This window comes from Bombina bombina, chromosome 1, assembly GCF_027579735.1.
Source record: "Bombina bombina isolate aBomBom1 chromosome 1, aBomBom1.pri, whole genome shotgun sequence".
NCBI lineage: Eukaryota > Metazoa > Chordata > Amphibia > Anura > Bombinatoridae > Bombina > Bombina bombina.
In genome coordinates, this window is record NC_069499.1 from 1,179,885,666 (window position 1) to 1,179,901,368 (window position 15,703).

At 41.0% G+C, this 15,703-nt stretch overlaps 1 protein-coding gene across 4 annotated transcripts in view; it reads left to right on the forward strand.

Moving 5' to 3' along the window:
* The window catches only part of TANC2 (tetratricopeptide repeat, ankyrin repeat and coiled-coil containing 2), a 785,323-nt gene that overhangs the window by 722,248 nt on the left and 47,372 nt on the right, over positions 1 to 15,703 (forward strand). For all 4 annotated transcript variants that reach the window (XM_053699768.1, XM_053699765.1, XM_053699775.1 and 1 more), the window contains 2 exons: positions 5,491 to 5,666; positions 6,758 to 6,890. In XM_053699768.1, the coding sequence (XP_053555743.1) occupies positions 5,491 to 5,666; positions 6,758 to 6,890 (309 nt within the window). The remainder of the gene's footprint in view (positions 1 to 5,490; positions 5,667 to 6,757; positions 6,891 to 15,703) is intronic.

Below are 15,703 nucleotides of genomic sequence, written 5' to 3' on the forward strand. Positions count from 1 at the left end.
CGCTGGGCAGAGTCTCACTCTTGCCACCTGTCAGCGATCTACATCCCAGGCGTGGATAACTGGGAGGCGGACTTTCTAAGTCGCCAGACTTTTCATCCGGGGGAGTGGGAACTTCATCTGGAGATATTTGCTCAACTAATTCTTCGTTGGGGCAAACCGGAACTGGATCTCATGGCATCTCGCCAGAATGCCAAGCTTCCGTGCTACGGATCCAGGTCCAGGGACCCGGGAGCGGTGCTGATAGATGCACTAGCAGCCCCTTGGATTTTCAACATGGCTTATGTGTTTCCACCTTTTCCGCTACTGCCTCGACTGATTGCCAAGATCAAACAGGAGAGAGCATCAGTGATTCTGATAGCGCCTGCGTGGCCACGCAGGACCTGGTATGCAGACCTAGTGGACATGTCGTCCTGTCCACCATGGTCTCTGCCTCTGAGGCAGGATCTTCTAATTCAGGGTCCTTTCAACCATCCAAATCTAATTTCTCTGAGGCTGACTGCGTGGAGGTTGAACGCTTGATTCTATCGAAGCGTGGTTTCTCGGAGTCGGTTATTGATACATTAATACAAGCTCGGAAACCTGTGACCAGAAAAATTTACCATAAGATATGGCGTAAATATTTATATTGGTGTGAATCCAAGAGTTACTCATGGAGTAAAGTTAAGATTCCTAGGATATTGTCTTTTCTACAAGAGGGTTTAGAAAAGGGTTTATCTGCTAGTTCGCTAAAGGGACAGATTTCTGCTCTGTCTATTCTTTTACACAAGCGTCTGGCAGAGAATCCAGACGTCCAGGCTTTTTGTCAGGCTTTGGCCAGGATTAAGCCTGTGTTTAAGACTGTTGCTCCTCCGTGGAGCTTAAACTTGGTTCTTAAAGTTCTTCAGGGTGTTCCGTTTGAACCCCTTCATTCCATTGATATTAAGCTTTTATCTTGGAAAGTTCTGTTTTTGATGGCTATTTCCTCGGCTCGAAGAGTCTCTGAGTTATCTGCCTTACATTGTGATTCTCCTTATCTGATCTTTCATTCAGACAAGGTAGTCTTGCGTACTAAACCTGGGTTTTTACCTAAGGTTGTTTCTAACAGGAATATCAATCAAGAGATTGTTGTTCCATCATTATGTCCTAATCCTTCTTCAAAGAAGGAACGTCTTTTGCATAATCTAGACGTGTAAGTTCTACTTACAGGCAACTAAAGATTTTCGGCAAACTTCTTCTCTGTTTGTCGTTTACTCTGGACAGAGGAGAGGTCAAAAGGCTTCGGCTACCTTTCTCTCTTTTTGGCTTCGTAGCATAATACGTTTAGCTTACGAGACTGCTGGACAGCAGCCTCCTGAAAGAATTACAGCTCATTCCACTAGAGCTGTGGCTTCCACCTGGGCCTTTAAGAATGAGGCCTCTGTTGAACAGATTTGCAAGGCTGCAACTTGGTCTTCACTTCATACTTTTTCCAAATTTTCCAAATTTGACACTTTTGCTTCTTCGGAGGCTGTTTTTGGGAGAAAGGTTCTACAGGCAGTGGTTCCTTCTGTGTAATGTTCCTGCCTTGTCCCTCCCATCATCCGTGTACTTTAGCTTTGGTATTGGTATCCCATAAGTAATGGATGACCCGTGGACTGAACACACTTAACAAGAGAAAACATCATTTATGCTTACCTGATAAATTTATTTCTCTTGTAGTGTGTTCAGTCCATGGCCCGCCCTGTCTTTTTGAGGCAGGTTCTAAATTTTAAATTATAACTCCAGTCACCACTGCACCCTATAGTTTCTCCTTTCTCGTCTTGTTTCGGTCGAATGACTGGATATGACATGTGAGGGGAGGAGCTATATAGCAGCTCTGCTTGGGTGATACTCTTGCAACTTCCTGTTGGGAAGGAGAATATATCCCATAAGTAATGGATGACCCGTGGACTGAACACACTACAAGAGAAATAAATTTATCAGGTAAGCATAAATTATGTTTTCCACTCTCCCTGTACCATGTGATAGCAATCAGCCAATCACAAATGCATATACGTATAGTCTCTGAATTCATGCACATGCTCAGTAGGAGCTGGTGACTCAAAAAGTTCAAATATAAAAGACTGCATATTTTTTTAATGGAAGGAAGTAAATTGGAAAGTTGTTTAAAATTACATGCTTTATCTGAATCATGAAAATGTTATTTGACCTGAGTGTCCCTTTAACCTTTATGAAACCAAAAAAAATGATTTCATGATTCAGATAGAGAATACAATTTTAAACAACTTTCCAATTTACTTATATTATTTAATTTGCTTCCATCTCTTGTTATTCTTTGCTGAAAGGTTTATCTAGGCAAGTTCAGGAGCAGCAGAGAACCGCTTTTAGCTGCTGATTGGTGCCTGCATATATATACCGATTGTGGTTGGCTTACCCATGTGTTCAGTTAGAAACCACTAGTGCATTGCTTCTCCTTCAACAAAGCATACCAAGAGATTGAAACAATTTAGATAATAGAAGTAAATTAGAAAGTTGTTTAGAATTGTATTCTCTATCTGAATCACAAAATAATTTTTTGGGGTTTCATGTCCCTTTAAGGTTTTGCAGCAGGCTCCGCTTGAGCCATTGCATTCCATAGATATTAAGTTTCTCTTCTGCTCGGAGAGTCTCGGAACTCTCGACTTTGCAGTGTGATTCGCCTTACCTTATCTTCATGCTGATAAGGCGGTTTGTCGTACTAAGTGGTTTCAGATAATATTAATAAGGAAATTGTTGTTCCTTCTTTATGTCCTAATCCTTCTTCTCATAAGGAACGTTTGTTGCACAACTTGGATGTTGTGCGTGTTTTAAAAATTCTTCCTACAGGCGACCAAGGATTTTCGCCTTTCCACTTCCCTGTTTCTCTGGAAAGCGTAAAGGTCAGTAGGCTACTGATACCTCTCTCTGGTTGAGAAGTATTATTTGTTCTGCTTATGAGACTGCTGGTCAGCAGCCTCCTGAGAGAATTGAGGCTCATTCTGCTAGGGCTGTCTCCTCTTCTTGGGTTTTCAAAATGAAGCTTCTGTGGAACAGTTTTGCATGGCTGCAACTTAGTCCTCTCTGCATACTTCATCCAAATTTTACAAATTTGATACTTTTGCTTTAGCTGAGGCTTCTTTTGGAGAAAGGTTCTTCAAGCGGTGGTGCCTTCTGTTTAGGTCTGCCTCTCTTTTTATCCCTCTCCTTGTCATCTGTGTCCTCTAGCTTGGGTATTGGTTCCCACTAGTAATTGATGATGTTGTCGACTCTCCATATCTTAGGAAAGAAAAGAAAATGTATGAAAATCGAAAGAGAGAGAACAGCACTCCATGAGATAGAACAGAAGCTGGAATAACTTCCATGCATGTTCATTTTTATTAAATTCCTCAGGGTGCCAGTTCTTTTTGCACACTATGCCCCTTCACAGAGAAAAAATATCCTGAAGCATATCAGTCTGACCCTGCCCAATGACAGTCCAGCGCCGAAATACCAGGCAATTCCTCTCTGAACAAGGGAAGCAACAACCCCAGACGATCGTTTCGGCCTTCTATGGGCCTCGTCAGTGAGGTGCAGTTGTATCTCTCTAAGGGCAAGTGTGCATGGAGTCCACGTCTGGTTTCCCCATTACTCTTAGGGTGACCCAAGAATAATTTGCATAAAAATCGAAAGAGAGAGAACAGCACTCCATGAGATAGAACAGAAGCTGGAATAACTTCCATGCATGTTCATTTTTATGAAATTCCTCAGGGTGCCAGTTCTTTTTGCACACTATGCCCCTTCACAGAGAAAAAATATCCTGAAGCATATCAGTCTGACCCTGCCCAATGACAGTCCAGCGCCGAAATACCAGGCAATTCCTCTCTGAACAAGGGAAGCAACAACCCCAGACGATCGTTTCGGCCTTCTATGGGCCTCGTCAGTGAGGTGCAGTTGTATCTCTCTAAGGGCAAGTGTGCATGGAGTCCACGTCTGGTTTCCCCATTACTCTTAGGGTGACCCAAGAATAATTTGCATAAAAATCGAAAGAGAGAGAACAGCACTCCATGAGATAGAACAGAAGCTGGAATAACTTCCATGCATGTTCATTTTTATGAAATTCCTCAGGGTGCCAGTTCTTTTTGCACACTATGCCCCTTCACAGAGAAAAAATATCCTGAAGCATATAAGTCTGACCCTGCCCAATGACAGTCCAGCGCCGAAATACCAGGCAATTCCTCTCTGAACAAGGGAAGCAACAACCCCAGACGATCGTTTCGGCCTTCTATGGGCCTCGTCAGTGAGGTGCAGTTGTATCTCTCTAAGGGCAAGTGTGCATGGAGTCCACGTCTGGTTTCCCCATTACTCTTAGGGTGACCCAAGAATATTTTTTCTCTGTGAAGGGGCGTAGTGTGCAAAAAGAACTGGCACCCTGAGGAATTCAATAAAAATGAACATGCATGGAAGTTATTCCAGCTTCTGTTCTATCTCATGGAGTGCTGTTCTCTCTCTTTGACTTTTTATGCAAATTATTCTTGGGTCACCCTAAGAGTAATGGGGAAACCAGACGTGGACTCCATGCACACTTGCCCTTAGAGAGATACAACTGCACCTCACTGACGAGGCCCATAGGAGGCCGAAACGATCGTCTGGGGTTGTTGCTTCCCTTGTTCAGAGAAGAATTGCCTGGTATTTCGGCACTGGACTGTCATTGGGCAGGGTCAGACTGATATGCTTCAGGATATTTTTTCTCTGTGAAGGGGCGTAGTGTGCAAAAAGAACTGGCACCCTGAGGAATTCAATAAAAATGAACATGCATGGAAGTTATTCCAGCTTCTGTTCTATCTCATGGAGTGCTGTTCTCTCTCTTTGACTTTTTATGAAAAGAAAATGTATGCTTACCTAATTTCTTTCTTTCTTTCCGGATATGTAGAGTCCATGTCCCCAACCTTAATTAAGTTATTTTTTACTAAACATCAGGCACCACTACACCTTTGTGTTATTCCTTTTTTCCATTTTCCTTTCGGTCGAATGACTGGGGATTATGGGTAGGGGAGTGATACTTAACAGCTTTGCTGTGGTGCTCTTTGCCGCCTCCTGCTGGCCAGGAGTGATATTACCACTAGTAATTGATGACGTTGTGGACTCTCCATATTCGGAAAGATAGAAATTTATCAGAAAAGCATAAAACGTTTTTTTTTTATTATTATTTTTTTTAAACCATCTTTTGGGTGTAGATTAAATGATAATTGAATATTTGACTACACCAAGGTAATTTTGAATGTTAGACATATCTGAAATATGAGAGGGTGATTTCTTTAAGGCGGGGGGAGGGTTAATTTCGGGAGAGAATTGGTATAAAAATGTTCTGATTTACTTAATGTTAAATGCTTTTTTTCTGTTTCTGAAGAATACAAATGTAGATACATTACAAATTTGGCTATACATGGACAGTTTTTAAACACTACTTTGGGCTATTTTGGCTTCTTTGTTCATTCTATAATTACAGCTTACTAACTGAATCATTCCTTATTCTAGGGGCCTCCATTGGCCTCATGGACAAGGAGGGACTGACTGCTCTCAGCTGGGCTTGTCTGAAAGGGCATTTAGCAGTTGTAAGATCACTAGTGGAGAATGGTGCCGCTACTGACCATGCTGATAAGAATGGACGCACACCCCTAGATCTTGCAGCCTTTTATGGGGATGCTGAAGTGGTGAGTAGGTTTTGAGGCTTTTTGAATGGAAAAAAGATCATTGCGGCTGATGTAATGGGAAGATAATTTCACAGGCGTATTAACAGTGAGTGCTAGGTATTTGGAAGTTCAATGATCTTTTTTTCTTTTTTTTTCTAAAATGGCGGTGCCAGGAGTTCCACAATGGTAAATCAACCCAGACATCATAGACAAACCACAAACCAGTGTGAGAAGACAGTTTTTTTAATACACAATATTATTAAATACACTAGAATTGCATAACCAGCAAGTGCATAATAAAAAGACAATGCAAATAGCACTTACTCTGACATTTAAATAAGCAGATTTTTTATGACCAACTTCAAAATTTACTACAATTTATGGCCCCTTGTACCATGTCATAGCCATCAGCAAATCACACTCACATATGTATACACTGAACTTTTGCACATGCTCAGTAGTATCCGGTGCATCTGAAAGTGTGCATATAACAAATGTGCACATTTTGGTAATGAAAGTAAATTGAAAGTCTCTTAAAACTTCATGCTCTATCTTTAAAGTTTATTCAAAGTTTTTCTTCCCTTTAATTTTATTTCAGTGATCCATTTTACCTGACTGAGAGTATTAAATTGTTTACAAATAGCTCCTTTACCCTTATTTCATCATTTAAAGTAGCTGATTTATACTCCCAGTGGACTGTAGTTGAGATAAGTAATTAAATAACTTTTACATTGTTCTCTCTAAGTATTGGGCTTTGCCACACAGACAGATATAAGAAGTATGTGTGTGTACAGAAAGTGATATCATAATGAGGTTTGATTTTACTTGCAAGCTCAACCCATTTTAATGGGTTGTGGTTTTAAAAAACAAGACTAGCTATTTCATATACATAAATAAACATACACATAAATTTCTCATACATTTTATACTCTGCAGCTAGTATAACAAGTCAGTGGAAATACACTAAAAGAAAAACAATTTTACTGTACACTGTCCGACCACATATACAGAAAAGTGTTCTTGAATCCTATTTTCTTCATAAGATTTAGTTTGATTAATTGTAATCTAAACAAAAGACAACTACTTTTGTCTGTTTTTCTGTATAATTGCAGGTACAGTTTCTAGTTGATCATGGAGCAATGATTGAACATGTGGATTACAGTGGTATGCGGCCACTGGATAGAGCAGTGGGGTGCAGGAATACCTCAGTGGTGGTGGCTTTACTAAAGAAAGGAGCCAAAATAGGTAGGAGGAACCAGAAACTTGTCTCCCCTTATGCACCCCAAGTTTCTACAGTTGTTCAGATGTGACATCCCCCATTGTCCTTCATGTAACAAAGTTATTGGTTCCATATTGTGAAATATATGGGGTTTGTCACCTGTGTTGTATTTCAAACTGTTTGAGCTCTGTGTCTCCTTTTCAATTTGTATTACGAGACAGGATTAAAGCTCATTGTGGAACCATAAGTAGACCCCTTATAGTTGACTGCAGAATCTCCCATTCACCACTTGGTGCTGTAGAAGTTTAAATAACAAAACAAAAAAAATCCCCCTTAAGTGATGCATCTCCTCCCTCAGTATTGTGCAATTTTTTTTAACAAACGTCTTCTCCTTCCCAACTTTCTCCCTTTACTCCTAACTGCCCTATTCCTTCCCTGCTGCTCACTGAGCACCTCCCACTCGTCCCTCTCCTGCCCACTACCTAATGGAGATCTGCTGCTTAGACATTAAGCTTGTATGCTCTCTGCTCTCACTCCTGCTACATGGTTTGTTTTCTCTCCTTTGTCACTTCAATCCATTTACACCTTAATCTCTTGCTATCACCTTCCTCTCTCTCTTTCATGTTTCCCTCTTTTTAATATTATTATTCCCAACTCTCTCCTGATTCCCCACTCAATATGATCTCTCTCCCCCTCACTAAAACCTATTGTTATTCCCTCTCCCACTAATACATAACCTTTCACTTCTCTCATTGTAACCTTTCCCTCTCGTTGTCACTACCCTATGATATTTCATTCTCTTACTATCTTCTCACCAATATTGCTCATCTCTCACTTTACACATTACTCAATTCTTCATTCTCTCCACTTATTTTGACCTGTCCCCTATGCTCACTTCCAATTTTCTTTTTTACTACCTTTCTCACATATTCCCCCTCTCTTTTTCATTTCTGCATTTCCATGCTTCACATTTGCTGTTCTAAGGCTGTCAGACCCTACCAAGTCGCCCTAAAGGTTAGAACCTTCACAGATTCACTTTTCATGCATCACATGCTCTAAGCTGAGCCTCCTACCAGAGGAGCATAAAAACAGGCAGTTGATACTCAATTTTCTAGTTGGATGCTCAGCTGTAAACGTAGTTTGAGGTGGAATGCATGATGTGATTATGTTGTGATATGTGGGTATGTGTAACGTGCAAAATGGTGTGTGCACACTGCCTTCATAGGCGCCTTTATGTTTGTTATGTAAAGAGCCCTGTAGATTTCTGTAGCATTGGTCTTATCTGATGTGTATGCATGTTACTCTGTGTCATTTTGTGCTTGTTTCACTCATCATAAATGTGTTTCTAAGTGTATTTTATTCTTTCATCAGTTGCTATTCATAAAATTCCTACTTGACAGACCGTTCAAGAGTCTGTAAAGGTCTATTGGGATGAGGAGGAGGGTTGTCCTGGCTAGAGAAAACTCTGGTTTGGCTAGTGTCCTCTTTAATGAATTGCTAAATACTGCATTTTCAAATTTTATTTTTCTTCTACAAGATACGATGAGTCCACAGATTTCATCCTTACTTGTAGGATATTATCCTCCTGCTAACAGGAAGTGGCAAAGAGCACCAGAGCAGAGCTGTATATATAGCTCCTCCCTTCCCTCCAACCCCAGTCATTCTCTTTGCATGTGCTATACTAGGAAGAGGTAAAGTAAGATGTTAGTTTAAGTTTCTTCAATCAAGAAGTTTTTTATTTTAAATGGTACCGGTGAGTACTATTTTCCTCAGGGGGATATGGAAGAAAATTTCTGCCCTGAGGTTGATGATCTTAGCAGCAGTAACTAAGATCCATATTGGTTCCCACAAGACTTCTGAAGGTAACCATGAGACATCTTCAGTGTGGAGAATGGTTTCATGCTACAAGCAGCATTGAGGTATGTGCAGCCCTTTTATTTCTGAGGAGACTTGGTATATCAGAACTGGCTGACGTTTATTTCCCTGCAAAGGAAGGGGTAAGTAGGACACCTGTAAAACAAAGGGTATTACTGAGTAACCTAGGCTTACTTTATTTTATATGACATATTGGGCAAGCATTATAATGGATAACCGCATTATAAAGGACACTGGGATAGGCAGAAATATGTTTAACGTTTTTAAGTTTATAAACAGTTGGGCCACATTTTGAGTGTGCTTGTTTTTTTTTTTAGATCCACATGGTTTATACTCTGAACCGCTTCACCATGGTTGTTCAGGCCTAGACGCTCATCGGACATGATGGGCGGGGTTTAATTTTGCGCGCTCAGACGCGCACTTTACTCTGGCTGAGAAGGCAGCAGGCATTAGCTCCGGTTAAGCCTAGACTGGTGTTCTGTTAACCGGATCGTTGCAGAGTCATTTTGCAGTACCCTGGTGGCAGGGGTTATTTTTGTCAAATCTAACATATTTTGTGACTATAAATACCTTTTAGGGGTTAATTTCTCCCCTTACTTTTGGGGTGCAATAATTTTTGGAGCCATTGATTGGGTGTAGTTAATTTAAAAAGGTAAATTAACGTTTGGACGCAGTTTTGGAAAATTTTTGCGCTTTTTTATTTCTTAAAGGCGCAGTACATGCTTTTCAAAAAATTGTTTAAATCAATAAATAAAGTGTTTAACAACTATATTGTGGTTATTGCTAGTCTGTTCAACATTTCTGACATTGAGGAATTTCATTGTTCTATGTGCTTAGAAGCCATTGTGGAACCCCCTCTTACATTGTGTACCTCTTGTACTGAAAGGGCTTTACACTGTAAAAAGCATATTTTAGGTAAAGAAAGTGTGCCTAAGGATGATTCTCAGTCTGAAGAGAATCAGGATATGCCATCCAATTCTCCCTAAGTGTCACAATCTTTAACGCCCACACAAGTGACTTCAAGTACCTCTAGTGCGTCTAATTCCTTTACTCTGCAGGAGATGGCTGCAGTTATGTCAACTACCCTTACTGGAGGTAAAGGCCATGCCCTACCTCAGGATAAATCTGTTAAGATGAGGGGTAAACAAAATAATTTTCGTTCCTTTCGAAACTTTAAAGGAGGACCCTCTGCTTCCTCTTCCACCACAAAGCAGGAAGGGAATTTTGCTCAATCTAAGTCAGTCTGGAGACCCAACCAGGCTTGGAATAAAGGTAAACAATCCAAGAAGCCCGCTGCTGCTACAAAGACAGCATGAAGGGGCGACCCCTGATCCGGGACCGGATCTAGTAGGGGCCAGACTTTCTTTCTTTGCTCAGGCTTGGGCAAGAGATGTTCAGGACCCCTGGGCACTGGAAATCGTGACCCACAGGTATCAACTGGAATTCAAGGATTTTCTCCCAAGAGGGAGATTTCATCTTTCGCGATTATCTGTAGACCAGATAAAAAGAGAGGCGTTCTTACGCTGTGTAAAAGACCTCTCTACCATGGGAGTAATTTGTCCCGTTCCAAAACTGGAACAGGGGCAGGGGTTTTACTCAAATCTTTTTGTGGTTCCCAAAAAAGAGGGAACTTTCAGACCCATTTTAGATCTCAAGTGTCTAAACAAATTTCTCAGAGTTGCATCATTCAAGATGGAGACTATACGAACAATCTTACCAATGATCCAGGAGGGTCAATATATGACTACCGTGGACTTGAAGGATGCATATCTTCATATTCCTATCCACAAGGATCATCATCAGTTTCTAAGGTTTGCCTTCCTGGACAAACATCATCAGTTTGTGGCTCTTCCCTTCGGGTTGGCCACAGCACCCAGAATCTTCAAAAAGGTTCTAGTGTCCCTTCTGGCGGTTCTCAGACCTCGGGGCATAGTAGTGGCGCCTTATCTGGACGATATCTTGATCCAGGCGTCAACTTATCATCTGACAAAATCTCACACGGACACAGTGCTGTCTTTCCTGAGAACTCACGGTTGGAAGGTGAACATAGAAAAGAGTTCACTAGTTCCACAGACAAGGGTTCCCTTCTTGGGAACTCTGATAGACTCGGTAGACATGAAAATATTTCTGACGGAGGTCAGAAAATCAAAGATTCTAAATACTTGCCGAACACTTCAGTCCATTCCTCGGCCATCAGTGGCTCAGTGTATGGAGGTCATTGGTTTAATGGTATCGGCAATGGACATCATTCCGTTTGCCCGCTTTTTCATCTCAGACCACTGCAGCTGTGCATGCTCGGACAGTGGAATGGGGACTATGCAAATTTATCTCCTCGGATAAATCTGGATCAAGAGACCAGAGACTCTCTTCTTTGGTGGTTGTCGTCGGATCATCTTTCCCAGGGGACATGTTTCCGTAGACCCTCGTGGGTGATAGTGAAAACGGACGCCAGTCTTCTGGGCTGGGGTGCAGTCTGGAATTCCCTGAAGGCTCAGGGTGTTTGGACTCAGGTGGAGTCTCTACTTCCAATCAATATTCTGGAACTGAGAGCAATATTCAATGCGCTTCAGGCATGACCTCAGTTGGCTTCGGCCAAATTCATCAGATTCCAGTTGGACAACATCACGACTGTGGCATATATCAATCATCAGGGGGGAACGAGGAGTTCCTTAGCGATGATAGAAGTATCCAAGATAATCCGATGGGTGGAGGCCCACTCTTGTTATCTGTCGGCAATCTACATCCCAGGAGTAGAAAACTGGGAAGCGGATTTTCTAAGTCGTCAGACTTTTCATCCGGGGGAGTGGGAACTCCATCCGGAGGTGTTTGCTTCATTGATTCACCAATGGGGCAGACCGGAACTGAGGTTGAGAGATCCGCAGGCCGAACTGATAGATGCCCTGGCAGTTTCTTGGTTGTTCAGCCTAGCTTATGTGTTTCCACCGTTTCCTCTCCTTCCACGCATGATTGCTCGAATCAAACAGGAGAGAGCTTCAGTAATCCTGATAGCGCCTGCGTGGCCATGCACGACTTGGTATGCGGATTTAGTGGACATGTCCTCTCTGCCACTGTGGAAACTTCCTTCTCATTCAAGGTCCTTTCCAACATCCAAATCTAATTTCTCTGCAGCTGACTGCTTGGAGATTGAATGCTTGATTTTATCTAAGCGAGGATTCTCTGATTCGGTCATTGATACTTTGATACAGGCTCGAAAGCCTGTCACTAGAAAAATCTATCATAAGATATGGCGTAAATATCTTTATTGGTGTGAATCCAAGGGTTACTCATGGAGTAAAGTTAGGATTCCCAGAATTCTGTCTTTCCTCCAAGAAGTATTGGAGAAAGGGTTATCAGCAAGTTCCTTAAAGGGACAAATTTCTGCTTTGTCAGTTTTGCTTCACCAACGTTTGGCAGTTGTGCCAGATGTTCAGTCTTTTTGTCAGGCTCTAACTAGAATTAAGCCTGAATTTAGACCAATTTCTCCTCCCTGGAGTTTGAATTTAGTTCTTCAAGTTCTTCAAGGGGTTCCGTTTGAACCCATGCATTCCATAGATATTAAATTGTTAACTTGGAAAGTTCTGTTTTTAGTTGCTATTTCTTCTGCTCGAAGAGTTTCTGAGTTTTCAGCGTTACAATGTGATTCGTCTTATCTTATATTTCATTCTGATAAGGTGGTTCTACGTACCAAACCTGGATTTCTTCCTAAGGTTGTTTCAAATAAGAATATTAATCAGGAAATTGTTGTTCCTTCCTTGTGTCCTAATCCTTCTTCTAAGAAGGAACGTCTGTTACATAACCTGGACGTGGTCCGTGCCTTGAAGTTTTACTTGCAGGCGACTAAGGATTTCCGTCAGTCATCTTCATTGTTTATTCTGGAAAGCGTAGGGGTCAGAAAGCTACGGCTACCTCTCTTTCTTTTTGGCTGAGGAGTATCATCCGCCTGGCATATGAGACTGCTGGACAGCAGCCTCCTGAAAGAATTACGGCTCATTCTACTAGGGCTGTGGCTTCCACATGGGCCTTTAAAAACGATGCTTCTGATGAACAGATTTGTAAGGCTGCGACTTGGTCGTCCCTTCATACTTTTTCCAAATTTTCCAAATTTGATACTTTTGCTTTTTCTGAGGCTGTTTTTGGGAGAAAAGATCTTCAAGCTGTGGTGCCTTCCATTTAGGTCTCTGTCTTGTCCCTCCATTTCATCCGTGTCCTGTAGCTTTGGTATTGTATCCCACAAGTAAGGATGAAATCCGTGGACTCGTCGTATCTTGTAGAAGAAAAGGAAATTTATGCTTACCTGATAAATTGATTTCTTCTACGATACGACGTGTCCACGGCCCTCCCTGTCATTTTAAGACAGATTACATTTTATTTATTTTTACAACTTCAGTCACCTCTGCACCTTTTAGCTTTTCCTTTCTCTTCCTAAAACCTTTGGTCGAATGACTGGGGGTGGAGGGGAAGAGAGGAGCTATATATACAGCTCTGCTGTGGTGCTCTTTGCCACTTCCTGTTAGCAGGAGGCTAATATCCCACAAGTAAGGATGAAATCCGTGGACTTGTCGTATCGTAGAAGAAATCAATTTATCAGGTAAGCATAAATTTCCTTTTTTCTTCCTTTACCTGGTGATCAAGCAATATGCATTTGTTGGCGCTGAAAGCACGTACAAGTGGTGGTTGGATACATGTGCATTAAGCTTCCATTTGCTCAGCAAGTAACTTTTCTTGTGGACGAGAGAAATATTGAAATTCAGTGGTGTGCATTTCAGATTTCTCTTTTCCCTTATGTTCATTATGGCAGCACATGAAACAGGAGACTATTCTAGATAGCTGGGCTAATAGCCAGGTTGGCAGAAACTTCAAGCAAACTGTTCTACCCTCCTCCTTTTGAGCACATTATCTCCGTTCAGATTCCTGCCTTGAGAAGGTTGCTTTCCTTGCCCTTTTTTTTTTTTGTACGGTCTGTTCTTTCCATTTGAACTATGAGTCGTATGCTCCTGCTGCCTTAGTGCTTACAGAAATATTCTGGCGCACTGTAGTTAAAGGGGCATAAAAGGCATTTGTTTTTAAATATGCTTAACATTAAACAGCAGTTCAGCACTTCATTGTAATAGAATTGCATACAGATATTTTAGAAGCTTTTCAAACTGCATTCTTTAGTTTTCTAGAGACAAACTCTTTGCTGTACGCTATTTTTGACACCTTCCTTATGAAATTGGAGAAAAGACTAGTTCTATTATAACAGACTCAAAACAAAAAAAATATGCTAACCTGATAACTTAAAGGGACATGAAACCCAAAATTTTTCTTTCATGAAAGAAAAATTCTGGGTTTCATGTCCTTTTAATTTATTTAATAATGGTGAGATTCCACTAGTCAATATCTGCAGGAAATTCCCCTCCTGACCACTAGGTGGAGGCAAATGACACACCAAAACACCGGAGCTTTAAATCCCTCCACCTTCTCATGTTCCTCCTAAGTCATACATATAGACAAGTAGATGAGGAGAAAAGAAAGGTAGGAAAGAAAAGACTGGGCAAAGAAATGCAAAACAAATACTGCCGGGACCTAAACAATAAGAAAGGGCAGGCTCAAGGACTCTCGCCATCATGAAAAAAATTAATATATCAGGTGAGCATAAATTTTGTTTTCTTTCATCAGATGATGAGTCCTCACAAGTCACCACATGTGTGAATCAATGCCCAAGCAGTGGACTCCACAAGGCTGCAGTGAAATGGTGGGATGAACAGTGAAGGCAGAGCGTTACTAATCAGGTACTACAACCCATAGAACGTTCTTGCCAAAAGCAGCCTCAGAAGAAGCATACACATCAAAGTTTTAAAACTTTGAAAAGGTGTGTAAAGAAGATCAAGTACTTGCCTTATAAATCTGATAAATAGAAGCCTCATTACAAAAGGCCCATGGAGTAGCAACTGCTCTAGTGGAATGAGCAGTAATGCTTTAAGCCAAGCTGTGAAAGTAACAGCCATAGCTTTCAGACCTTTGCAAGACCCAAACAAATGAACAAAAAATAAAAAAGAAGAAAGTCTGAAATCTTTTGTGACTTTCACATAATATTTAAGCTCTCTTACAACATGCAAATTGCGGAGAAGAATTTTTATTAAATGGACAAAAGGAACCACAATTTCCTTGTTTATAGTACCTGTAGACACAACCTTAGAAAAAAAGAATCGCTAGTGTAAAGAACATCTTTATCCTGATGAAAAATCAGAAAAGAAGGGTTGTATGACAAAGCTGGAAGCTCAGAAACCCTTCTATGCGAAGAAATAGCTAGAAGAGAACCTTCCAAGATAAATACTGAAGGTCTAAACCATGTGTCTACTCCAATGGAGGAGTTTGAAGAATCCTCAAAGCCAGATTAAGATTCCAAGGAATAGAAACTGGATGAATATTTTATTCTGATCAGAGCCTGAACAAAGGTCTGAAAGTCAAATGTTAGCAGTTTTCTTATGACACAAACCAGAACTGAAATCATGACCCTTCAGCAAACTAGTTGAGAAACCTTTATCCAAACCTTTCTGCAGGAACTCAAGAACTCTATGAATTCTAAAAGAATTCCAGCAATAGCCTTTGCAAGTACACCACGCAAAAAAGTTTTTCCAGATCTTATGAATAATATGTCTGGTAAAAGGTTTCCTCAAATCAGGGAATTAATAACCTTGTCAGAAAAAACCTCTCTGAGACATAATTAAACATTCAGTAACCATGCCATTACATTTAGATGTCTTTATAAGAAAAAGGACCTTCAAAGAGAAGATCCTTTCTTAGAAAAAGCCTGTGTGGCGGGTACGAGAACAGCTGCACTTCACCTTTACCTCACTCCTCATCAAGGCTGAAAAAGAAAACAGAGGATCACATGAAATTGGAGAGATTTAAAGTTCTGGTGAATTGAGGTTTCTTTTGCCTCCTCCTAGTGGTCAGTAAGGGAGGGGAATTTTCCATCTCA